The sequence below is a fragment of the Panthera onca genome, chromosome F2, assembly GCF_046562875.1.
Source record: "Panthera onca isolate mPanOnc1 chromosome F2, mPanOnc1 haplotype 2, whole genome shotgun sequence".
NCBI classification, from domain to species: domain Eukaryota; kingdom Metazoa; phylum Chordata; class Mammalia; order Carnivora; family Felidae; genus Panthera; species Panthera onca.
Window position 1 is genome coordinate 7,899,043 of NC_138356.1, and position 24,783 is coordinate 7,923,825.

The 24,783-nt window shown below is 44.4% G+C and overlaps 1 protein-coding gene across 2 annotated transcripts in view; it reads left to right on the forward strand.

The window, feature by feature from the left end:
* Positions 1-14,980: 14,980 nt before the first annotated feature.
* The window catches only part of XKR4 (XK related 4), a 431,032-nt gene continuing 421,229 nt past the window's right edge, over positions 14,981-24,783 (forward strand). For both annotated transcript variants that reach the window (XR_014136563.1, XM_060610542.3), the window contains exon 1: positions 14,981-15,945. Coding sequence is in view for 1 of the 2 variants with exons in the window: in XM_060610542.3 (XP_060466525.1) it covers positions 15,125-15,945 (821 nt within the window). In the remaining variant the exon portion in view is untranslated. The remainder of the gene's footprint in view (positions 15,946-24,783) is intronic.

Sequence of the window (24,783 nt, forward strand, 5' to 3'; positions counted from 1 at the left end):
CAGAAATTTATTTTAGACCTTGGGTATTTAAATTTTCATAACTCATATCATATGTTCTTAATATAAATAAATGTAAGACTTTTAAGCAAGGAAAAAGTAAAGACAATAAGATGATTAAGCAATTATTGTTTATCACCTATATTTCGTAGAAATAAAAATGAAATGTTTCTTTGGGCTCCATAGTTACACCAGGATAGTTGTACTCTATTTCTTTTGTAATAATACTTTTCTGAACTCCCTGCAGCTTTTAAGACCTCCTTCTTTTCTTTTATGCAATGAAAAACGGAAGATGGTCAGATGTAATGTTCACTTTGATATGTATCTGTGCTCTTATCAAGCCCACATTAGACTGACTCCTGGTGTCAGTCCAGCGTGATGACACCAAGCTAAAAAAGTGTTCGTGTATGGAACACTGTTAAATACTACATACTAGAAACAACGGTTTTTTGACTTGCAGGAATTTGTTCTCAGCTCCCCAAGAATGCCTATTCGCTTAGTATTGAAAGCTTGTCTTGGTAGACCAGCTATTTGTCAGTCAATAAGGCCCTCTACGTCTATACATGCACCGTACGGGCTCCTCGTGACTCACATGACCGCCGATTTTTTAACTTTCCGAAGCACATTAGATACCATCATAAACTAAATCTTTCATTCTCAAGGAGTCAGCGTGGCTCAGTCTGTTAAGCATCTGACTCTTGATTTTGGCTCAGGTCATGATCTCACAGCTCTGTGAGTTCGAGCCCCACATCGGGCTCTCTGCTGAGAACGCGGAGCTTGCTCGGGATCGGGTCTCCCTGTCTCTCTGCCCCTCTCTGCCCCCAAAATAAATAAATAGACATTAAAAAAAAGAAATGAAAAAAAAAAACCTTTCTCAGGGAAAAAGACTTTAAAGTAAAGAGGTAAGCTGAACTCATGCAATGGAAGTAGGATTCCAAATATGTTAAAATTTTAGTAAAGAAATGAGAGAGTCCTATTTAATTCAGGTGGTTTTCTGGTGACATTTTTTGTTTGCTTGTTTTATTTTGTTTGTTTGTTTGTTTATTTTTTTATTTACTTATTTTGAGTTCTGAGGTAGCCTTGTTTTCAAAATCTGAGGGTCTTTTTTTTCCTGTATGAGGTTTTGTCACAGCCCACGAATGGTATTGAATGTGGCACAGTTAGTAAATCCTTTGGCCTCTTTATGGCCTCTTCAAAGATCATCAAGAAATTTTATTATTTTATTATTTTTACTCTTTTATTGAGACATAATTGAAATACATCATATGGTTTTAGATGTACAACATAGTTATTTGACATAATCGTCACAATAATTGTAGTTACCATCTGTCACCATACAAAGTTAGTACAATATTATTGACTACATTCTCCATGCAATACATTACATTCCCATTCCTTATTTATTTTATAAGTGGAAGTTTGTACTTCTTGATTCACTTCACCCATTCCCCACCCTCAAACCCCAACACCTGTGGTAACCACCAATCTAGTCTTTGTATCTATGAGTCTAGGTTTTGTTTGGTTTGTTTTGTTTTTTAGGTTCCACATATAAGTGAGATCTTACAGTATTTGTTGTTGTCTGACTTATTTTACTTACCATAATTCCTTCAAGGTCCATCCATGCTGTTACAAATGTCTAGATTTGTTTCATTTTTTTATGGCTGATTTGTGTGTGTGTGTGTGTGTGTGTGTGTGTTTCATCTATTAATGGAAACTTAACTTGCTTCCATGTCCCCTACTATTATGATCAATTAATATTTGCTTTACATATTTTGGTTATTCTATGTTAGGTGCATGTATATTTATAAATGTTACTTGTTTTTGTAGGACTGGCCCCTTTATCATTATATAGTGCCCCCTCCTTATCTTTTATTACAGTCTTTTAAGTCTATTTTGTCTGGTATGAATATAACTTCTCCAGATCTCTTTTTGTTTCCATTCACATGAAATATATTTTTGCATCCCTTCACTTCCAATCTGTGTGTGTCCTTACCTCTAAGGGAGTCTCTTGTAGGCAGTATGTGGATGTGCCTTGTTTTAAAAAAAAAAAAATTTTTTTCCATTCAGCCAATCTATGTGTTTTGATTGGAGAATTTAGTCCATTTACATTTAAAGTGATGAGTGATAGGTATGTACTTATTGCCATTTTATGAATTATCTTCTTGATGTTTTTGTAGTTCCTCTTTTTTCCTTTATTCTCTTTCTTTCTTTCCTTGTGGTTTGATGACTTTCCCTAGTGTTATGTTTAGATTCCTTTCTCATTTTCATTTGTGTATTTTATAAGTCTCTGTTTTGTGCTTCCCATGAGGTTCACATATACCATCCTATGTATATAGCAGTCTATTTTAAGTTGATAGCAATTTAAATTTTAACACATTCCAAGACTTTGCTTTTTTACTCCCTTCACCATGTTTTATTTTTTTGATGTCAGATTTTACATTTTTTTAATTTCGTGTAATCCTTAACCATTGTAGTTTTTGTTAATTTTACTACTTTGTCTTTTAATCTTTATACTTTATGCTTTTTAAGTGATTAATCCATTTCCTTTAGTATATATTTACCTTTACCAGAGAGATTTTTACTTTCATATGTTTTCTTTTATTAACTAGTGCTGTTTCTATTCAGCTTTAAAAAAATCTCTTTAACATTTCTTGTAAGGCAAATTTAGTAGTAATGAACTCCTTTAGCTTTAGTTTTTGCTGGAAAACTCTATGTCTCTCTTTCAATGTTTAATGATAATTTTGCCAGATAGAGTGTTCTTGGTTTGAAGGTTTTTTTTCCCTTCACTTTGCCTATGTAATGCCACTCCCTTCTGGTCTGCGAATTTTCTGGTGAGAAATCTGTTGATGGCTTTATGGGGTTTCCCTTATATGTTACAATTTTTTTTCTCTTACTGATTTTAAAATTCTCTTACTATCTTTGACTTCTGACATTTTAATTATAATGTCTTGTCTTGATGTGGATATCTTGGTGTTCATCTTACTTGGAAATCTCTGGGCCTCCTGCACTTGGATGTCTGTTTCCTTTCTCAGGTTAGGGAAATTTTCAACCATTATTTCTTCAAATAAATTGTCTGCCCCTTTCTTTCTCTCTTCTCCTTGTGGGAGCCCTATAATTCAAATATTATTCCACTTGATGTTATCCTATAGGTCCCTTCAATTATCTTCATTTTTAAAAATTCTTTTTTCTTTTTGCTGCTCTAGCTGGGTGAGTTCCATTGCTTTGGCTTCCAGTTTGCTGATTCACTATTCTGTTTCATCTAGTCTGCTGTTGAGCCCCTCTAGTGTATTTTCCGTTTGGCTATTTATTCTTCAGCTCTGTGATCTCTGTTTGGTTCTTTCTTATGTTTTCTATCTCTTTGTTGAAATTCTTGCTGTGTTTACCCATTCTTCTTCCAAGCCTGGTAAGCATCTTTATGACCATTACTTTGAATCTATATGAGGTAGATTACTTATCTCCACATCATTAAAGCCTTTCTTCGGCTTTGTTCTTATTCTTTCATTTGGAACATTGTTCTCTGTCCCCTCATTTTGCTTGATTCTCTGTGTTTGTTTCTATGTGTGAGGTGAAATGGCTACGTCCCTCAGTCTTGAAGGAGTCACCTTGTGTAGATGATGATCCTTCTCATTCAATCTTGCCCTCACCCTCATTTTTCTCTCAAACCTTTGTGCTTGTCTCAACCACCTGATTTATTCTTGATATGTCCCTGTTGTTGAGGCTGGGCCAAGACCCGCCAGTGTTCCAAGGGGAGAGGAGGAGGATCTCATTTAGTGCTGAGTTTCAGGCTGATTGCAAGCCAGACCCTCAGGTTGTGGCTTTTAAAGTATGCAAATATATATAGTTTTGTGGAGCTATAATCATCATTTCTGCTGGCCTACAGACCAGGAGGTCAGGAGATGTCCCTTGGGTGACAGTTGTAAAAAATTGGGGGTCTAAGCAAGTGTATAAGTGCCTTTCTTGGAGGTCTCATTGAGCTGTAGCGAGGTCAAAGGGGTGTTCAGGGAGAAGGCCTCCCTGCCTATGCTCCCCGGGGAGAGGCTTTTTAGCCTCTAGATGTGTGGGAAATCTGAAGCCTGTCCCTCAGGCTGAAGCTTCAGGCTAATATGCCTTTTTCACAAGAATATTGGGGTTGCGTTTTAGTTTGCTATCCGCACGGTGCCCTGGGGGTGGCAGCCTCTTAAGAACGGTCTTTCTCATTGTTACATTCCCACGGAACTCAGGGATGCCAGCCCCTTGGCCACCAGGGCCAGGCAATCAAGGGGCGCCCCCTGTGTGGGTTGTGCACACCCACTGGCTTTGGAGCTGGAGAGTATAGGCAGCAGGGCAAGCTCACTGGTCTGAGAAAGGTAGGGTGATTGTGCCATGACTGCTCACTCTCCCTGTCTCAGTAAGGCACCAGGAGGACAGTTTGCTCACCTGTGCTAGCTGGCCAGGTAAAAAGTGCAAAAGTAGCGTCCACCAGTGCCTCTGTCTCCAATAAGTCAACTATCCCCTGCCCCTCCTGCAATGCTTTTAGAGTAGCTAATAAATCTCATAGTTTAGGTCCTTTGCAAACTTCTGGTTTTTGGGGGTCCCCCCACCCCCCGCCTAGGTCTCAGGGTGAGTGGGACTCCAAGTGAATTTTTTAAAGCAGAATCTCACTTTCCTTTATCACTTGGAAGCCCAAGTGACTGGGTCCCACTCTGCACTCAAGGTAGTCCCGGTCTGGCTGTCCCACACTATGGTGACTCCACTGTTTGGCCCCGTTTTGTTCAGCTTTGCAATTGCATCTGTTTGTTGTAACATTCTTGTTCTTTTCGTGTCTCTTAGCTCTCTTCCAAATCCCAACCGAGCCCTCACAGAAATCTTGTCCCTCTCCTTTCTCATGTACTCCCCTGGTCTTACATGAGTTTTGTTTCTTATCCTCTACATCCCTAAAGTCCTATATTAAGAAAAATGCTAGTGATGTATCTGCATCACAGAAGCGGATAGTAGAATAAAGAATCCTTGCTGACATCTTCTAACGCTCTTGAGAGTGGGAGGGTCTGCTTCAACATTTTTATAAAACTCTCTTTTTATACCTTGTATGGGAGACTATGTACTTTTTCGGGTCTAGTGTTAGATTTACAGAAAAGTTACAAAGATGTCATCGAGACTTCCTTTATATACCTCTCACTCGGTTACCCCCGTTAACACCTTACATTGGTGCGTTACCTTCGTCACAACCAAGACACCAACACTGATACATTCCTACTAGCCAAACTTTGAACTTTATTTGAATTGCACTGATTTATCCACTTATGCCTCTTCCAGGATCCTACCCAGGACACCCTTACTCCTCATTTCCTTAGCTTCCTCTCGGCTGTGACAGTTTCTCAAACTTTGCTTATTTTTGATGTGTACTCGTTGGGCATGTTGTAGAATGTCCCTCTACTAGGATCTGTCTGATGATTTCCTCATGATTACATTCGAGTTGTAGCTTTGGGGGAAGACGACAGAGGAGAAGTGCCCTCATCCCCTGTTTTAGGGGTACCTGCTATCAACATGACTTATCACTGTGGATTTTGATCTAGATCACCTGGCCAAGAGAACGTCTGCCAGATTTCTCCACTGGAAAATGGCTCCCCAACCTTCCCAGGGTAGAAGGTAGGGCAGGAGCGAGGGTGGATTAAGCCCTTTCTTCTCAAGGGGTTCATGTGCTTTTGGATTCTGCTACTTTCCTCTCAAGCACCAGAATCCAATATAAATAAAACTCTTTCTTAGTCAAGACTATAATACTTTTAAAATTTGTCTAAGTGCTAGAGTGGAAACTACGTGTTTTCTGCTTTTTTTATTGCAAATGTACATTTTAACTATGTCAGAGTTAAACAGAATCTTATTGGCTAGCTTGGGGACTTAATCACCTAAGCACCATTTATCTTTTTTTTTTTTTTTTTTTTTCTTATGGGAAAATGCACTTTAAGACTTAAATGACTCCCTAAGATACTTCAGAAACAAAACTCACTTGGCCAGTCAGAGGCTATTATGAAGTATAGAAAGAAAGCCAGGGCTCCCTCTTTCTTTCTGCATCAAATCTAACCCTTTGCTCCCAGCAATTAAGATATTTCATTTTAGGAGTGCCTGGGTGGCTCAGTCGGTTGAGTGTCCAACTCTTGATTTCAGCTCAGTACATGACCCCAGGGTGTAGGGCTGGGCTCCCAGTGCTGAACGCAGAGCCTGTTTAAGATTCTCTCTCTCTCTCTCTCTCTCTCTCTCTCTCTTTCTCTCTCTCTCTGCCTGTCTCAAAATAAATAAACAAACAAAAAAAGGACACTTCATTTTAGACCCTAAATTGCATCCCATTGTATTTGCTTTTCATCAGCTTGTGTTTCTATGCCCATTTGGAAATTAGAATATTGGGGCAATTCAACCCTCCAGATTCCTCTAATGGTCATTTTTGGTGCTTGTATCCCTTAACACTAACCTGTTCCTTCCCCAGCTTCCTTCTAAACTTTAAATTCCGTGGTACTGCTCGAATTTTTTTTTTTTTTTTTTTTTTGGATTTTGAGCATTTTAGATGACTTTATGCTTTTGGAGTTTTAGTTTTTGGAAAGTCATGGGCATAGTTCTCCTGGACTTCAGAAGAGGTGCAGATTATTTGTCTAGGAAACCTTTTCCAGAATATTTACCAAATGCCTGTTAATATGGCAGACACTGTGTTAGGCTCTGGGCACAGAGTATATATATGGAAGATTAGTGGTATCTCATAAATCATAAAGGGCCTTATATAAGATCTCTCCTTAATTCTCAACTCTGCTACTCGATTGTTCATTCTAAAATGCAAAATTAGCCATGCTACTCTTTTACTTTAAATGGTTCAAGAGTCCCTATAGTTTTGAGGGGCAAATACATCTTATTAACTTATCCCATAAGAACTGTGATATCGAGTAGTCTTTCCAACTCTCAAGGTCTCATTTTTTTCAACTAGTGGTAAAATGCCTGTCTGCATTCTTTTTAAAATGTGTCATGAGGTCTTAATAAGGCAATAGTGTTTGAAAAGCATAGGGTATGAGATAATTTTATTTCCTCTTGGTTGTAAGCTTTTTATTTCTTTTCTTTTCTTCTCTTTTCTTTTCTTTTCTACCTTAAAAAACTATGTGTTATTCTATTCATTTAAATGTAATCCTGAAGAATGGATAAGAGTTAGGAAAATGGGTCTTGTGGTGGCACAAGGGTGTGGCCCAGATGTCTGGAGAAGAGAGGAGATCTCTCCACATCTGGGATGGTACAGTGAAGGGTGTGCCGGATCATAAGACGGGTCTCTGGTTGGCCAACAAGGAAGAGCAAAATAGCTCCATTATGATGGGTTCCTACCAACTCTTAGAAAACCCCCAGAGGGTATTTCTTCACTCATTTGAAATGACTGGATGTGAAGCCCTACAGTCTTCTCAGCATTATGGTTGATAGTGTAAGTGGCTTCAATTTGGTAGGTTCCCGGATGGACTCCAGAGAGGGGTTCTAGGACATATGCCACTGGCTTATTCATCAAGACACCTGTCTCAGTAGCATTCAGTTGCTTCGGTAATACAAGATTAGCTTTTTTTTTTTTTTCCCAAATGAAGCTGTTATTGGTAAACAAAAATACAAGGGAGGAATATAAGTATGGATAGTCACCCTGTCTTAGTTTACTCAGGCTGTGCTAACAAAACACCGTAGACTAGTGGTGACATATATTCAGTCCATACCACACCCCAAGTGGAATCCTTAATTTGGTTGGGGTTGAACGACTGACTTTCCCGGCTGACCATAGGGGACGGCTGGGTCTTCTTTAATTCACCTCTATCTTTTTAAGGTCAAACACGTTGAATCAAAATATTTAATACTGACTATGTTTTACTAACTACCTTTCTCCCGAGTCCGAATATTCCCTCTCTGAAGTTGGATTATATATTAAAAAAATAGAAACAGGGGTGCCTGGGTAGCTCAGTTGGTTAAATGTCTGACTCGATCTCCACTCAGGTCATGACCTCACAATTTGTGAGACAGATCTCCATGTCAGGCTCTGTGCCTTGCTTGGGATTCTCTCTCTTTCTCTCTCTCTCTGAAAATAAATAAAGAGACCTTTAAAAAATAGAAACATACTAACAAAGACCCAAACAAAATCTGCTTTCCGCCCCCACCTAATATGAATCTTTGGGGCAAATGTTAACATTAATGCCTATTCTGATAGAGCTTCTACATTGGAACCTATAGGATAAGCTCAGTACCTACTGGTAAGTGTGTGGGCTCTCTGCAGAATGGGAGGTCATCCCGTGCCCCATGCTACCTCCCATAGAACAAGGTGGAACCTTAAGTAGACAGGCAAAGAGTCAGGCCTCTTTCTCTTGGCCTAGATGAAGGGACTAAGTGTGTAAGTACAATGAAGAGAGGACTTGTATAAAAAATGAGGTTGCCCGAACTGGTGGCGAAGGGTCTCATGAATGAGGATTTGAAGCGCAGATTTAAAGAAAATGATACAAACCTTATGGATACTTGGAGAAAAGCATCCCGGAAAGAACGGACAGCATATGCAAAGAATCTGGGAAGTGGCCTTACAAGTGTATCTGAGGTATCATCATAAGGAGAACTGTGTAGATGGAGTGGAGGGAGGGAATGGATGAGTAGAGTCAGAAGGAAACTGGCCGCCCGAGAGTCAGATTATGTAGGGCTTTGCATGCCAATATGAAAATGTTTCTTTTTATACGGTGAAAGACGGGAAGATGTTGGACAAATACGAGTCAGGGCTGACTTCGTGAGTGTGTGACCAGTGCAGGTGCACAGGGCTCCATGCTTAGAAGGGCACCTTAATGCGTTGCATTTGCCACCTTTTGTTCTTTGAATCTGTGTTTCGTAAGTGAATTCCGATCTGATAATGAAGCATGTGCCAAAGACTTGGAACCTCAGCTCACAAGTGGCCTCCCTGCTTCCCTAGGATGGATTCTCTGCCACCCACTCACCCCCTCCTGGTGCTCTAGCCCTGCCTGACCTCCCACTCCACACTTTCACCTGTGTCCCAGTACCATTGCTATCCCCTACCTTTAGTGGAGCCCCGGGTATGAAGCGAGGAGTGTTGCCGTCAGGTGTATGCTCCATGGCATTTCAGGGAGAGGCACGGTGGTAGCCCTCCCCTTCTCGGGCTGGCAGCTTTAGGAGCCTTCAGCAGGGGTCTCTTGCCCACTGAGGATGCAGGTATTCAGCATGTCCCAGTGTGAAGGCTGCAATCTCTTAAGGATTGTTTATCCATTATGGGTTGAAGCAGAGGTTCACGGGGAAGGAGACTGGCTTCCTTGCCCCTGACCAGGGTCCTGCATTATCATTTTGTACTGGGCCCCACAAGTTATGTAGCCGACACTGATGTGAATCAATGAATAGCATGACCCGGCGTGCTCATCTGAAGGATCCCTCTGACTGCCATGTTGACCGTAGGGGAAGCAAGGGAGGACACAGAAAGACCAGGAGGGAGACGGGAATCCAGGAGGGAGATAACTGTGAATCTAATCAAAGTGGCGTCAGGGAAGATGGCAAGGAATGGTCAAATAAAAATAGATTTTGAATGCGGAGCCAACAGTATTTTCTGGCGGATTAGATATAGGGTCTAAGAGAAGGAAGTGGCCAAGAATGACTCTACAATTCTTTGGTTTGAGAAACAAAAGGAAAGAGTTTCCATTAACTGAAATAAGGAAGGAGGAACAGATTTTGAGGGGTGTGGGAGGACTCGAAGTGCAATTTCAGACTATTTAAATTTGAGATGTCCATTAGGCATCCAAGTACAGACGTTGAGAAAGCTGTTTGATGTATTCTGGGGTCCAGGGCATATCCAGCCTGGAGAAATAAATAGGGGAGTCATCACCATATAGATGGTATTTTAAAACATAAGATTTCGTGAAATTATCGAGGGAGCAAGAGTACACAGAGAAATATTTGAGGACTGAGCCTATTTAAAGATAGAGGAAATGAGAAAGAATTAGCAAAGGACCCAGAATTAGCAGAGAGGCAGGCTTTGAGAAAGAAAAAACCAAGAGTGTGTGGTACAGTGAAAGCCTAGTGAATAATATATTTCAGGGAGCAGGGAGGGAGTGGTCAACTAGGTCAAGGCTGCCGAAAGGTCCGAGTGAGATAAGAAGTGGGATGTTTAATAAAGTAGAGAGAGAGATGGGGTGCACTTGATGAGAACAGTTTCTCTGGAGCTGTCCTGGGTTCATCTGAGAGTGTGCCAGAGGTTAGGAGAAGAGGAACTGAAGACTGCCAGGTTAGGTAACTCTAGAGGAACTCTGTGTGAAAGGTTTTGGGGAGATTTAGTGGTACCTAAAAGGGTACTGGAATTAAAAAATTGGGGGTGTATGTTTTGCGTTTTGTTTTTTTTGGGGGGTGGTTGCTTTGTTTTCTAACTCGTGGATACATGAGAGCATGCTTGTGTGCCAACTGGAATGACCCAGCAGAGGGAGAACCAATGATTGTTGAAATTATCCTTGAGCTGTGCTCTTGAGCATTGAGAAGGGTGAGAAAGCGGGGTCTCCTTGTGCAGGCAGGAGGCTGAGTATGTTGGTACCAATGTCGGTAGGTAGGCTGGGAGGTACTGAGAGTTTTGTGGGTTCTGTTCTGATTGCTTCGTTTTTCTCAGTTAAATGGGAAGCATCAGCTGAGATTAAGGATGAGGAAGGAGGTAAAGTTGGAGAAGGGAAAATTTAAAAAAAAAAAGAAATAATGTTTTAGAAGAGTAGAAAAGAAAAGGGACAAGTAAGGCACAGTGTGAGGCTGAGCAGGACTGGGGGGTCCCTGCAGGCTTTTTGTGACCAAAAAGGAGCTCAGTCAGCCTGGCTGCACCCTTCCTCTGACTGCAGCTGCTTGGAGGGACCTAGGCTTCCAGTTGGTGGAGAGAGGGTTTGGACAGGCTCGGTGTTTTGTCGAGTGGGAGGGACAACAGGGATGAGGACGTGTTTGAGAAAGAGCTGATGATGGCTGACTATGGAAGTTCTGCTACGTAAGGAGAAAAGTGAGGGCAAGATCAGGTTAAAGGGCATGAGAATGAAGCAGAAAGGAATCCAAGGGTACTTGAGGGAATGGGTGAACCATTTGGGAGGGAGTAGCCGTGGCGGGATGCCTGCCGTTGAGTAATGTCACAGTTTAGATTACAGTGGAGGTGAACTTCTGAGATACAGTAGAAGATCAGATCATTGAAGGAGAGATTATAGTACAGACAGGCCAGGAACCTGCACCAAAAACCAATGGATTCTGATGCAGTTGGTCCAAGGACAGTATTTTGAGGAAATCTGATTTTAGGGAGAGTTGACAAGCTGAACATTAAATTTTAGAGTTAAGCCAGGAAACATGAGGGAGTGGAAGGGGCCCCTGGGTGGCTCAGTCAGTTGAGTGTCTGACTTATGCTGAGGTCATGAATTCATGGTTTTGTGAGTTCGAGCCCCGCGTCGGGCTCTGTGCTGACAGCTCAGAGCCTGGAGCCTGCTTCGGATTCTGTGTCTCCCTTTCTCTCTGCCCCTTCCCTGCTCATGCTCTGTCTCTGTCTCTGTCTCTCTCTCAAAGATAAATAAACATTAAAAGAAAAAAAAAAAAAGGAAAACATGAGGGGGTGGAAGAAACATGAAGAATATTAACAGAATGTTGTGTATTTAGTGTTTGAATGTTCCGGACACTGGATGTGGTGTTAGTTTACATGTATCATTTAATTTATTCCTGGCGACAACATTGGATACTAGAGACTATTATCATCCCTATTTTACGAGTGATAAACATGAGAGCCAGAGAGGTTAAATAACATGCCCAAGGGCGCCTCTGTCTGAGTCTAAACCCTGAGCGCTTCACCATTATGTCCGTCAGTCTTGACAAGTGCCACGATTATGATAGAGCAGGTGATATTAAAATCCGCATCCTGAGACGTGAATAATAGACTTATGGGATTAGAGACTCTCGGGAACAGTATTGTATACAAAGCCCAGTAATATGCATTATCTCATCTAATCCTCCTCTTAATCCTGTGTATTAAGCAATTTGCCCAGACCCTGGGGCCAGTAAGCAGCAGAACCAGGATGGGACGGAATGTTCGTCTTCCGATCACCTACTTGTACACTCCTTCCACCAACTTCCACTAACATTTCCAGAGATGGTCCAGACAGAAACTTCCGAAAGGGTCTAGACAGTTTCGAGCAAATGTATTATTAAGGAAACCATCACTAGTTATTTCCTTCTTAGAACCTAACAGGGTAAGTCTCATAATTCCTATGTTGCCATGGGAACATAGTGAGTACAGAATGTAGTTATGGAATGTTCTTTCTATAAACTCATGCATTCATTCAGCTGTAATTTTCGGAGCAAATAGTCTGTGCAGGTGCTGTGCTAGGTGCAACCGAGTAAGAAACATCCCTGCTCTAAAGGAACCTTCAGTCAGCTCCAGGCCTTTAGAAGCTCAGATGCTCTGCAGGGTCTTTTCCCTGGAACAATGTTAAGGCACTGCATTTGACCTAGAATACACTCCATCCCTTAGGACCCGGTCACCTAAGAGATCATACCTCTCCCCAGTGGTTTGGCACACAGTAAGATGAGCTGTAGTGCCCTGGAGATGGAATCTTAGATTTGGACCTTGGGGAAATAGCACCAGAGTGTTATTCTAAAAAGGATTTTCTCGCTCCAGGAGGATCCGAGTTGAAAGTTAGATTTAAAAATACGCCCTTTGCCTGGCGTTCTGTCTGGCTCCGTGATACTGCATTGACCTTTATTCACCACTTGGCCATGACTTTTGCTAGACATAATGGATTTGTACATGCCATGTAAGGGGCAGGGGCTCTGTGGCCCTACAGGCTCCTGCCACACAGTCAGGAAAGGCCAAGTAAGGCGGCGCCCAGGGCCGCCACCTGTAAGAATAAAGGAGGCCACATCCAGGGCTGGGGCGAATTCCACTTTGTCCAGGTTGGTGCTAAAACAGCCGATGAGCCCTAGCACCACCAGATGTCAGGCGTGGCTATTTCTTTTTCTTTTTTTTTTTTTTAAATTTTTTTTTCTTAACGTTTATTTATCTTTGAGCATGAATGGGGGAGGGGCAGAGAGAGGAAGACACAGAATCTGAAACAGGCTCCAGGCTCCGAGCCATCAGCCCAGAGCCTGACGCGGGGCTCAAACTCACGGACCGCGAGATCGTGACCTGAGCTGAAGTCGGACGCCCAACCGACTGAGCCACCCAGGCGCCCCCGGCGTGGCTATTTCTACGCGCAGAGAATTTTTTCCCCTGCATTTCTACTTCATGATGCTACTAATTAAGAATGGCGCACACACTAGTTCAAATGGAGCCTGGTGTCTACAACGGGGAAGGAGAGGAGGGTGCTATGTTTTGCCTCCAGACTTAGAAGACCACAAGTGGCAGCTCTTAATGGCAGTGTAACACGTGTTGCCTCACTTCCCTCTGGTCTTAAAACATGTGAGTCACAGTGTAATTAAAGAATTACACTCTCTGTCACTTACACTGCAAAAGTTAAGCGAGACAAATCAGACTAAGTTTTCTGGCTTTAAAAACAAAATGAGGATCCTACGTGTGTTGGGTTTTAAGAATCTTTTTTTTTTTTTTTTCAAGCCCCCAAATATCCTATATTCTTGTCGTTTCTCATTTGGCGAACCACTCCCATGACAGATTTGATTCACTCGAGTCATTTCTGGAGTTGGGGGACCACACCTCAAGTCCGTAACTCCTACAGCTTTAAGAGAAGGTAATTCTCCTTTTGGAGTAGGGGAGGTGGCGCCCGCTCGCGGCTCCGCCGCTGCCTACCTGCCGGCGGGGCCACAGTTTCCCGGGGTTGCCGGCCCCGCCCCGCTTCCCCGCGGCGCCGGGAGCCGCCGCCAGGGGTGCTGCGCTTCCCTCCCGAGGGAGGAGTGGGTGGAGGGCAGCCGCCAGGCCCGCCGCTCCCCCTGGCTCGGCTGCTGCCCGGCGGCGGAGAGCGCGTGGGGCGTGCTGGCCGGGCGACGTGGGCTTGGGTCGCAGAGGGGGCCTGGGCCACCTCCCCACCTCCCGGCTCCTGGCGCCGGGGTCCACCGGAGAGGCCCGGCCCGCACCCTCCCCCGAGGGCGCCGGCTGGGGCTCCCCGCGGACCCGCCCCCTCGCCGCGGCACTCCAGGCCGGCGGTTCTGCGCTGCGCTCCGCGCCTCTGCGGGCCCCGCACGCCCTCTCCCTTCTCAGCTCTCCCGAGGCCGGGCACACCCACCGCCGCTGCCAGCATTCGGGGCCCTCGTGTCCGAGTTAAACCCCGTCTCCCAAACCGTCGCCAGCCCCAGCTGCACACCCAGCCCTGGTCCAGGTACCCGCAGATCAGAGCGGCATACAAAGAGGCCTGCGCCCCCTGAGCCCCCGCCGCCGCCCCGCCCGCCCCTGCCGGCTCTTCCTCGACCTCCGCGAGGGCTGGACGCCGAGACCCCTCCTCTCGGCGCCCTCCTGCCCCTCCCCCTGTGTCGTTCAAATCCACCCAGCGTTCCCCCGAAATCCTGTGAGCTGGGGGCCCTCGACCGTCCCTCGTCGACCTCTCGGCCGCTGCCCCCGGCCCCCGGGACCCGCCGGCCGCCCACCCCCACCGCAGCCGCGAGTCTCGGGCCCGGCCCCTCCTCCGGGGCCCTCCTCCTCCCTCGCCCCTCCCGAGCCGGGGTGGGAGCGGCGGCAGCTGGAAGAGAAGGGATGAGGTCATCCTCTCCCTCGGAGTCAGCTGGTGGAGGAGAGGAAGCGGGAGGAGGGAGCGCGCGCGAGGGGAGGAGAGGAATGTGCAGGTCCGAGGAGCGCCGCGGCGGCCGCTGCTGCTCCTGCTGCTGGCGGCGGCGGCGGCTCGGGCGGCAGCCGCGGGGCCGGGACGGCGAGGAGCGCGGGCGGCTGGCAGGGGCGCGCGCGGGGCGCCGCGAGCAGCTTGGCTCCGCGCAGGCAGCCAGGCGGCGCTCCTGCCGGCCCCAGGCGCGCCGCTAGCCCGGCCCAGCGCCCAGCCCGGCGGGCGGCGGGCGGCGGCGGGCGAGCCGGCGCAGGAGCAGGAGGAGGGGGAGCCGCGCCGCCAGGGAGGGAAGCCGGGGCGAGGCGAGGAGGTGGCGGGAGGAGGAGACAGCGGGGAAAGGTGTCAGATAAAGGAGGGCTCTCCTCCGGTTTGGAGGCATCATGGCCGCTAAGTCAGACGGGAGGCTGAAAATGAAGAAGAGCAGCGACGTGGCGTTCACCCCGCTGCAGAACTCGGACCACTCGGGCTCGGTGCAGGGATTGGCTCCGGGCTTGCCGTCGGGGTCGGGAGCCGAGGACGAGGAGGCGGCCGGGGGCGGCTGCTGCCCGGACGGCGGCGGCTGCTCGCGCTGCTGCTGCTGCTGTGCCGGGAGCGGCGGCTCGGGCGGCGGCTCCGGGGGCTTGGGCGGCCCGGGCGGCGGCGTTGGCGGCCCGGGCGGCAGCGGGGCGGGCTCGGCGGCGCTGTGCCTGCGCCTGGGCAGGGAGCAGCGGCGCTACTCGCTGTGGGACTGCCTCTGGATCCTGGCCGCCGTGGCCGTGTACTTCGCGGACGTGGGCACGGACATCTGGCTCGCCGTGGACTACTACTTGCGCGGCCAGCGCTGGTGGTTCGGGCTCACGCTCTTCTTCGTGGTGCTCGGCTCGCTCTCGGTGCAAGTGTTCAGCTTCCGCTGGTTCGTGCACGATTTCAGCACCGAGGACAGCGCCACGACCGCAGCCGCCTCCAGCTGCCCGCAGCCTGGAGCCGATTGCAAGACTGTGGCCAGCAGTGGGTCTGCAGCCGCGGAAGGCGAGGCTCGTCCTTCCACGCCGCAAAGGCAAGCGTCCAACGCCAGCAAGAGCAACATCGCCGCCGCCAACAGCGGCAGCAACAGTAGCGGGGCCACCCGGGCCAGCGGCAAACACAGGTCTGCGTCCTGCTCCTTCTGCATCTGGCTCCTGCAGTCACTGATCCACATCTTGCAGCTCGGGCAGATCTGGAGGTACCGTATCAGGGGTGGGGACGGGGGAGAACTGCTATTGCTAACCACATAACAGCCTCACTGCTTTGCTTTTGCACGAAAATCCTTTAGGGTTGCTGAGGTAGTAACCCTAGTCACACTCTTTCAGTGTGTGGGGTTTTTTTCTTTTTCTTTTTCTTATACCGGGTTTTGCATTTTTAAGATTTGTGATCACAACCTAAGGTGGGAGGGAAGTGAGAAGCAAGAGACAGGCAGCAAAGTGGTTTTGATCAACCCATCCCTCCCCTCTGTGTCCCCACGCTGCTTCACCAGCTTCTCTCTGTTTATATGCTACCCCCTCCCCATTTTTAGTGATACTGTTTCAGTGGCCGGGAGAGGATTCCTGTCACATCTTCTAAAAATCCTTTTTTATTATGTTGAATTTGCGGGGTATATTGCCATTTGGATGGCTTCTTTTGTTCCCTGTTGCTAATTCTAGTTATATGAGAATTCTTACTGCTCAGAAGTACCCACATTGGAATGCTCACTGGTAGGAGAAGTACTGTGCTCCAAGTAAAAAGCTTAGCGGGCAGACGGCTTGTCCTTTTTTGGAGAATACCGACACCTATATCTAGATCTATAATCTATATTTGTATCTATCTCCAACCACGAGTAGGTTCACTTTTATGATGTCTTTTCTGCTTAGCTTGCAATAACCCCACATTCTGATTTCTCACATAACTAAGAAACCTTAGAAAAGGGGTGGCGCGTCTTGTAAACTTTAATCGGACTTGGCATCTTCATTGGTCGCTCTGCTACTTGTCATCTGATGTACCAAGTCTTTTTACACAGATATCACTTCCACTTAGACACTGGAATACAAAGCTAAACTCTATGGGCAGAGGGAGCTGTCATTTGAGCGGTCACTGCCTAGATTTAGGAATATCATGAAACAGAGTGCTCAGAAGTATGCAGTGTAAGTAAAATGAGGAAACTTCCTAGTAAGTGCACCAACGTGGGGCTTACGTGCTGGTATGCCAGTGTCCTTTTCCGTTTCATTTGTAGTTATCTTTGTGATAAAGGCTTTATAAATCATTAAGTGTGCCGAGGACATGTTTCCCATGTGGAAACAGCTCAGAGAATTTGTCGAATGGGACGAAACACTTGTTTTCTTTGCGGCGAACGATAGTGTTTTCGTGGAGAAGAGCAAGGGTGGTTATTTTGCAACCTTTCCTGGGACTGTCGTTGCTTTGTGAAGCAGGATGAACATTGCCATAGACGGCAAACTTTCAAATTGCGAAACTTTTTTTTTTTTTTTTTCCAAACGGATACTTTCTGGAAAAGTGGTATATGAGAGGCAGTCAGACCCGTCGGTGTTGGAAAGCTCCATAGTTTGGACTCAAAGGACTTTGAAATGTCAGTTAAATGTGATAGCTGTATGTTCCATGAATGACCATTATGAAGCCTTATATGCAGCCATTATTATATGAAGCCATTCAGATTTGATGAAGAACTCAAATGTTCACATTGATCACTGAAATTGTTTAGTGGTGAGGTGCCTATGATTAGTAGTTTCCATCTGATAATGTGGAAAATGAAGCTTACACGCTTACCATTCCATTTGGTGACTTTTGCAAACTTTGTGCCGGATTTGGAAATCACTTACTTTTCAATCACCTTTGAAATGTCTAGATGTATGTAAATAATGCAGCCACTTCTCTTATTAGCTGAAGAACTGCCCATGCTTCCTCCAGATTGATAGTTTATGAAAAATATATTATCAAATTCTGTGACCTGAAAAATAATTTTCATTATCATTATGTTTACTAGACTGTCGAAACCAAACATTTTCCCAGTTGAACATTGACATTTAGTTATCTCAGGAGATAAAATGCAGAAAGTGAGAAATAATTAGGAAAAGAAAAGGGCCCACATACATCTCAGTGAGACCACAGACACTGGGTCAACTGGCCATACAGAAAAGCTGATCTAGGAGGTCGAGGGAAAGAAGGGTAAGGTCAAATGCACAAGGAAAGTCACAGGCTGTCTGAAAAACGCAGTGACCCACCCAACTCTTAGAGAAACTGTGGTTACACAAGACTCCTTTTGTTAAGTATTTCTACAGGGTTTTGAGGTTTTTTCTGCTACTGCCTGGTTCCCTGGGAGGAAGTATTGTTGCAAATATTTTCAGATATTTGCCCACATTTTCAGAATATTGTGTTTAACATGGAAGTCTGAATGATCTAATCCACCTGTTCTTGGATTCTAGTTACGATATTCGGGGGGCAGTGGGGTAACTTGATGGAAGTATGGTCTAAGACTCAACCTCGTTTTCTCCTTATAAAGTATGTTTAAACAAACTTTAGCCTAATGTAGGAAACTGGAAAGGGATCGGAAAATTCATGGAGTTTAACACTCAGATGCCTTCTAAATTGTTTCAGCTTCTCCGAGTGTAGAGTATTGGAATGCAACTTTGGGCAGTAGGTCCATCTTTGATAATAAGCTGGTGAAAGGCAGTTCATCACAGATTGTTGTATTAGATCATTATCTTAGACCATTAGGATTCTTTAAATTAGGAACACCCCTCTGCTTCTTCTAGCTTTTCTTTTCAATGCATTATGCACAAATGTTGCAGAAACACCGAGGTACTGAATGGTTCAAAGCTCAGGGGCCATCATTCATGTTTTAACATGCTACTTTCTGAGATCAGTAAAATAGATTTTAGCTAGGTTGGTAACTGTCCCTTGTATTTCCATGAAATTTTAGTTATTTTAGGTAAGGGCAAGGTTCTAAAAGCTTTCTGTAGATACAGTCCTTTGAAATAACATCAAAGTGTTTGCTTGTTCAGAAATAGCTATCTGAAACATTTTGGGCAAGATTTGAATGTATTTATACATTTATTACAAATGCAACTGCTGAAAGCAATGATACATATTCATTTTAATTAAAGTTTACTAATGGGAAATTAATGGCGGCTTTTAAAGTCACAAGAGTTGATTCTGAGAAAGAGCCATTTGAAATAATGAAGTGAGCTTTTGCTACCATGTGAAAAGAGCAATCACGACTTTAAAGGAAATGTGTGTGCAGATGAACAAGTATTTTTTTTCTTGTTCATTTCATACGAGTCCAGAAGTTACTAAGAGTGCAGTCTAGCCAGTGGGAATCACAAATGCCCAGCTGGAACAGTTTTTAAGTCTTCGCACCCATAATCAATTGTATCTGGATGCCTCCTTCCTTCAGAATTTATGACTTCCTCTCAAAAGTCTAACTCGGTTTTTCCCGTGTATGCGTGTATATACTTTTTTGGTTGTCTTCTAGCAAGCAGGCATATTGCATACAATAAGTGAGTAGATGGTCGAACGGGGAGTGTTTTTAGTCTTTGACTATTTTGGTTTTTGTTTCCGAATGTCTATCATGAGAGTCATGTGGTGACGACCTGGTGAAAGAACATTTCTCCTCTTCTCATGCTTGCTATTCCACAAGGTACGACATGTGTTCCATATTCAAATAAATTGGAAAAGGGCAATTGGAAAAGGGCAGCTTGAATGGAATTAAACAGATCTCTCTACAGCAGGACTTCTCAGAGCCTTTAATAAGCTGATATGCAAAAAAAAAAAAAAAAAAAAAAAAAAAAAAAAAAAAAGCTGATGTGTAGTTACCGATAACTTTGCAAAGGTATACTTATTAAGCACTCTTGTGGCACACAGGGAACTTTGAGCAATGCTGTTCTAAGTTGTTCTTAAATCTGGCCAACCATGAATAATAATAATGTCATATAGCACTTGAAAAATTTACAAATGTTTTTATATTCTTTATCTCAACTACCCTTTACAAGAACCTAAGAGAAAAAATCATTAGTATCTCTATAATATGAGAAAAGTGGCTCAGAGAATTCCCCAGCTATTATGTGACATAGTTAGGAGTCAAAGCCTGGCCCACGATACCCAAAGTCTGTGCTCTTTCTGGATCAGTTTGGGTGCCTCCAAATGCCAGCTTGGATAATAATGACAACATTGTGTAACAATGACACTTGACCTTCACTAAGGATGGCAAAGTGGGAGAGGGAGCTGCGGTTTAGACGGGGTAAGAAATGTGTCCAATAACACACCAGGAGTCAACCCGCCGAATAGGGCCTGGGGCTCAGCTTGTCTGACTCTAAGTCCAGTGCTCCTCATGCTGAGCTTGCCGCATTAAATCCCAGTTGGGTAACAGGGTCTTGCAGTGGCATTAATGATTAAACGGCGCGATGCAGGTGAATGCATGGAAAGTGCCTTGCAAATGATAAAAGAGGTTCTAGCAATCAAGAATGGGTAGGGAAATAGCATACAGGTTACACCTCCGACCACTGAAAAAGTACTTTATCGATTTGGAGTTAGTTCTGAATTCTGATATAGGTCAGGCAAGATTGATGCCCTTTCCTCAGTTCATTGAATGGTTACTTTTCTGTATATTTGTGTTTCCCTCTACTGCATATTAATTAACTTATTCATTCTGCATATAGTGAGGACTTACTCTATGCAAGGCACTGTTCTAGTTACTAATTACCCCCAAATGAATAAAATACACATCATCTTTTAAGGATTCCATTGTCTGGCGAGGAAGACAGAAAAACAAACAAACAATTTCAATACAAGGAAATAAGTACTAGGAAAGAAACAGGAACCTCAAACCATCTTGGTGATTCCGATGAGACTCCGGAGGAGGGGAGGTTTGAGCAAAGGTTTGAATGAGGAGAAAATCTGCTGTCTGAAAAAAGCGGGGCAATGGCTGCAGAGCCTTGGCTATGACTTTGTGTAAAGGCATGGGGGTAGGGGTGGGGCGGGGAAGAGAGAACAAGGCAGGTTAAGTGTGTCCTTTGAATAGAGAGTGAATGAGCGATAGTAGCTAGAGAGGAGGAAGGAGAATTCCTTGGGTAGACAATGAAGGGGATTTAGATTTTATTCTGAAAGCATGGAGGAAACCTGGATTATAAGAGCCAGGGAGGGGAGGGATTGTTACAAAAGCGTTAAAACATTGTTTTAGCCAAAGGAATGGTGCGTAGTTCAGTTTCAGAGGATACATCATCAGATCCTTTTGGATTCAGTCATGTCTTTTTCATTTGTTAAAATTCGTTGATTTTAAAAGGATCAAGTTTGGATGTAATTGGAGTGCCTAAATAGGCTCAACAAGTTGGGGAGTGCTTTTTCAGAAAAACAGATCGGTTGAAATTGTTCCTGGATTTATGCCAAAGTAAACTCTTTTTTAAAAAAATTTTTTTAATGTTTATTAAGTTTTGAGAGAGAGACCGAGAGAGAGAGTGGGAGCAGGGGAGAGGCAGAGAGAGAGAGAGGGAGACACAGAATCCAAAGCAGGCTCCAGGCTCCCAGCTGTCAGCACAGAGCCCGATGCGGGCTTGAACTCACAAACCGTGAGATCATGACCAGAGCTGAAGTCCACTACTTAACTGACTGAGCCACCCAGGTGCCCCTATGCTAAAGTAAACGCTTGGCAAAAGTTTATTTCTGGCTACCTTTGGAAGACATTTTCCTTAGGATACGGTGGTCTTCGTGTTATTCAAATTTAGGTTTCCTTGTCCTTGGAAACTTGTTCTTTCTGTTTTTGTAACGCTTTTTCAATTTTCTGAGGGCTTTGATCCTCAGAGTAATCTCTGAGGTAGCCCTTTCATTTTGCAAATGTGGAAATTGAGACAGAGAATGTTAAGTGTGTTTTCTGTCCAGGTCATATAGTTCTGCACCGATTCTAGGTTAGAATTCGGTACTGATGTGGGAGGGGAAAAAAGGCCACATGAGAAAATCATTGATGAGATTGAGGGTCCTTAGGTAGAAGAGAAGGCTGAGAAGTTAAGAGCTCCCTGGTTAAGTACTGAAGGGTTGTAATGAGGGCCAGGCACTGGACTTGGGTGTGGGCCCTCTGGGGTAAGATGGACAGATTTTGAGTCAATGTAAGGAAGCAGTTTTTAGCTAGTCAAAGGCATCCAGAGATCAAGTATGATTCCTTATCAGCAGCGAGTTCCCCAACATTGGAGTGTCTAAGCATCATTTAGAAAAATGGATGCAGAGTTGTAGCAGAAAAAACTTTTAAGTATCATGCAGAGGGTTGAACTAAAAGATCATCCTCCAGCCCTGAGATTTCATGAGAGTTTCCATCATCAATTACATGCTGCTCCAAACATAGTAGACTGATCTTTGCTTTCTCGTGGATGGAAGAAGCAGGAGTTTGCTTGGAACACTGCAGTTATGTTACTTTGAGATCTGTTCATTGGTTTATGGACCCGCTATCTTCCCTAGAGCACCACAAGTCTCTGTAACATCCTTGAGTGCTGGCCTTGCTATTTAAATCTCTGAGTTACCTAACAGATATAAATCCACACACAACCAGACAGTCCTCTGTGCATTTACTGTGGCTTCTCTATGTGTTGGAATAATTTATGCATAAATCTATGTGATAGAAATACTTATTTCAGTATCTTTGCAATAACTAGTGCAAAAATTGTATTTTTTTTCCCACTCACTTGAACCATATACTGTTTACTTATAAGGGTGAAAACGGATTTTATGGTTATTACATTCTGATGGAATTTGCCGACTTCCTGCATAGCGTAGTTAAAAGTATCTATACAAGTGGATGCTATCATTTTTGAACAGTATCCGCAACTCCTTGGCTCAGTAGCTTTGAGGGTCTTTGCTCAGTCACTTGCAAAAAATTCTTTAATGTTTGCATATCCAAGTACACATCTTGCTGTTAAACGTGTTCTCTACTTTACAGCTTGAGCGAAATCGTTTACCTGTGATATTAAATAACACCAATCACTGGGTAACCGGTACAGAATGATTCCCCTTTGTATGAACTCACTGGCTAATCCAATTAGCACATTGCTTGACTTGCTATAGAATTTGAATGACACCCTAACTAGGCCCATGGAAGCAAGATCAGGAATTAGAATTAGAAGTCTCAGTCTTAGGTGTTATCAGACACAAGGCGCAGTGTGCTACCAGTCATGAGAAAGTGCTTGTCAGGTGTAATCTTATAAAATAGTTGTAATGTGTTGAAGGATGTCAGGGAAGAACAAATCCTGTTGAATGGCATTGCACAATTCTGACCACCACCGAGTGACTTCCTTCCGGCTATATGCCGGTGTCACTGGTAATTGGTGGCATGGCCGGTCAGGAAGGAAGACCACGGGCCCGTCCTTGGGAAGTTACTCCAATGGTTGTGGAGGTTCCATGCTCAGTGACTATTTACTGACCTGTGAATGAAGCCCAGGCATTATTCTTTCTTCTCTATGAGAAGGGGGCTGTTTGCTTCTTGAGTTTCTAAGGGTGCAGCGAATCAGAAGGGGTGTTTTTATCTAGAAACGATATCCCTCCTTGCCCCAGCTCTTTTTTTTTTTTTTTTTTTTCAGATCGCCAGCATTAAGGAAGTGGGGATAAATCCCATAAAGTGCTAGTTCTGCTCAGAGAAAGATGCATCCAGAAGCCCAGCTTGGCATTTCTGTGCTTGCTGATGGAAAAGGCAGCCTGGGAAAGCTTTGGGATGAAACTTTTTCACTTTCTCCTTCCCTACACTTGACTGCCTGAGGGTATATTTATGTATGGAATGATTTTGCTCTTTCTGGTGCTTCTATTTGTCTATGCAAAGAAGGTTTGTAGCTTCTGCTATTACTCGTGCCACTCCCGTGTCTGTCATACTTCTTACCACCGTAAACCAGTAATTTCACGTCTAGTATATCCACAGAACTAATATAGATTACTGGTTGCCAAGGAAACTAAAGAAGGGTTCAAGTGGAAATAAATCAGTCCAGAGGTTTTCTAGAGGCAGTGATCCGAAGGACAGCATTACTTCCTTTCCAACCCTAAGATGATGGGTCCCAGTAGAATATCGGTGACGGATCTTCTTTCCAGAGGCAGCTCCTTTGGGGGCAGTGGACTAGGTGAGGAGTCAGAAGGGATGAACTGGCTGCTTGATAGCCCAGACCCCAGGCAGGTCACCTCAGTGCTCTGGGCTACGTGTGTCAGCATGATGGCAGAGGGCATCTCCCTGGGTCCCCGCAAAGTTTAAATCTTCATTTGGTTTCCTCCTCCCAAGCCTTAATTTTCTATCTATATGATGTGATCGGTCAAAAAATAATATTCAAGGTTCCTTTCCAGGTCCAAAATTCTTGCTTTTACTATAAATTCTTCCTGTTTACCCAGTCCCCAGAGTAAGCACCACAAAGTCTGTATGTGTTCTTCCAAGGACATCATCGTTAATGGCGTTTCTCTGGTTACCTACAAGGGACTTTCCAGAGTTGACGATATGAGCGTCTAACATCTAGGAACTGGTATGATCCATACATGCAGACAGAATCTTAAGCGTGTTCGTGTAATGTAACTTACTTTGTGTCATTTTTGAATTTTACTTACAGTCATATAACACCATATTCATAAAAACCCGTATCTAAGTATTTGACGCTGATGTGGGAAGTGTTCCCATATCACTAAACCTAAGGTATCTATCATATAGACCTGGGAAGCCAAAATTACCGTTTCCATTTCATGTAGCGAGGTAGGCACAGTTGGGGTGCTATGATTAGCAAATAAAAACAATGCTTCACTGGCTTATAAAGAACTATACGTTATGTCAACGAGAAGGCTGTTGTCAGAGCTAGGTGGGCTTTGAAATTAAAAGCCTGTCCTGGGTTACACTGTCCCTGATTTAATATGGTAGAAATTGAATTTAAACTCTAAACAAAGACACTATATCTAGGCCTGTCCTCATTAAAGAATAGGGGTCTGTCACTCAGAGAGCAATGCATTAACCTTTCTTGGATAGGAATTGCCTGGATCTCTAGGATGTTAGCTCTCTGTCATGAAGCTGAACAATTTTCAGCCCCACGACAAC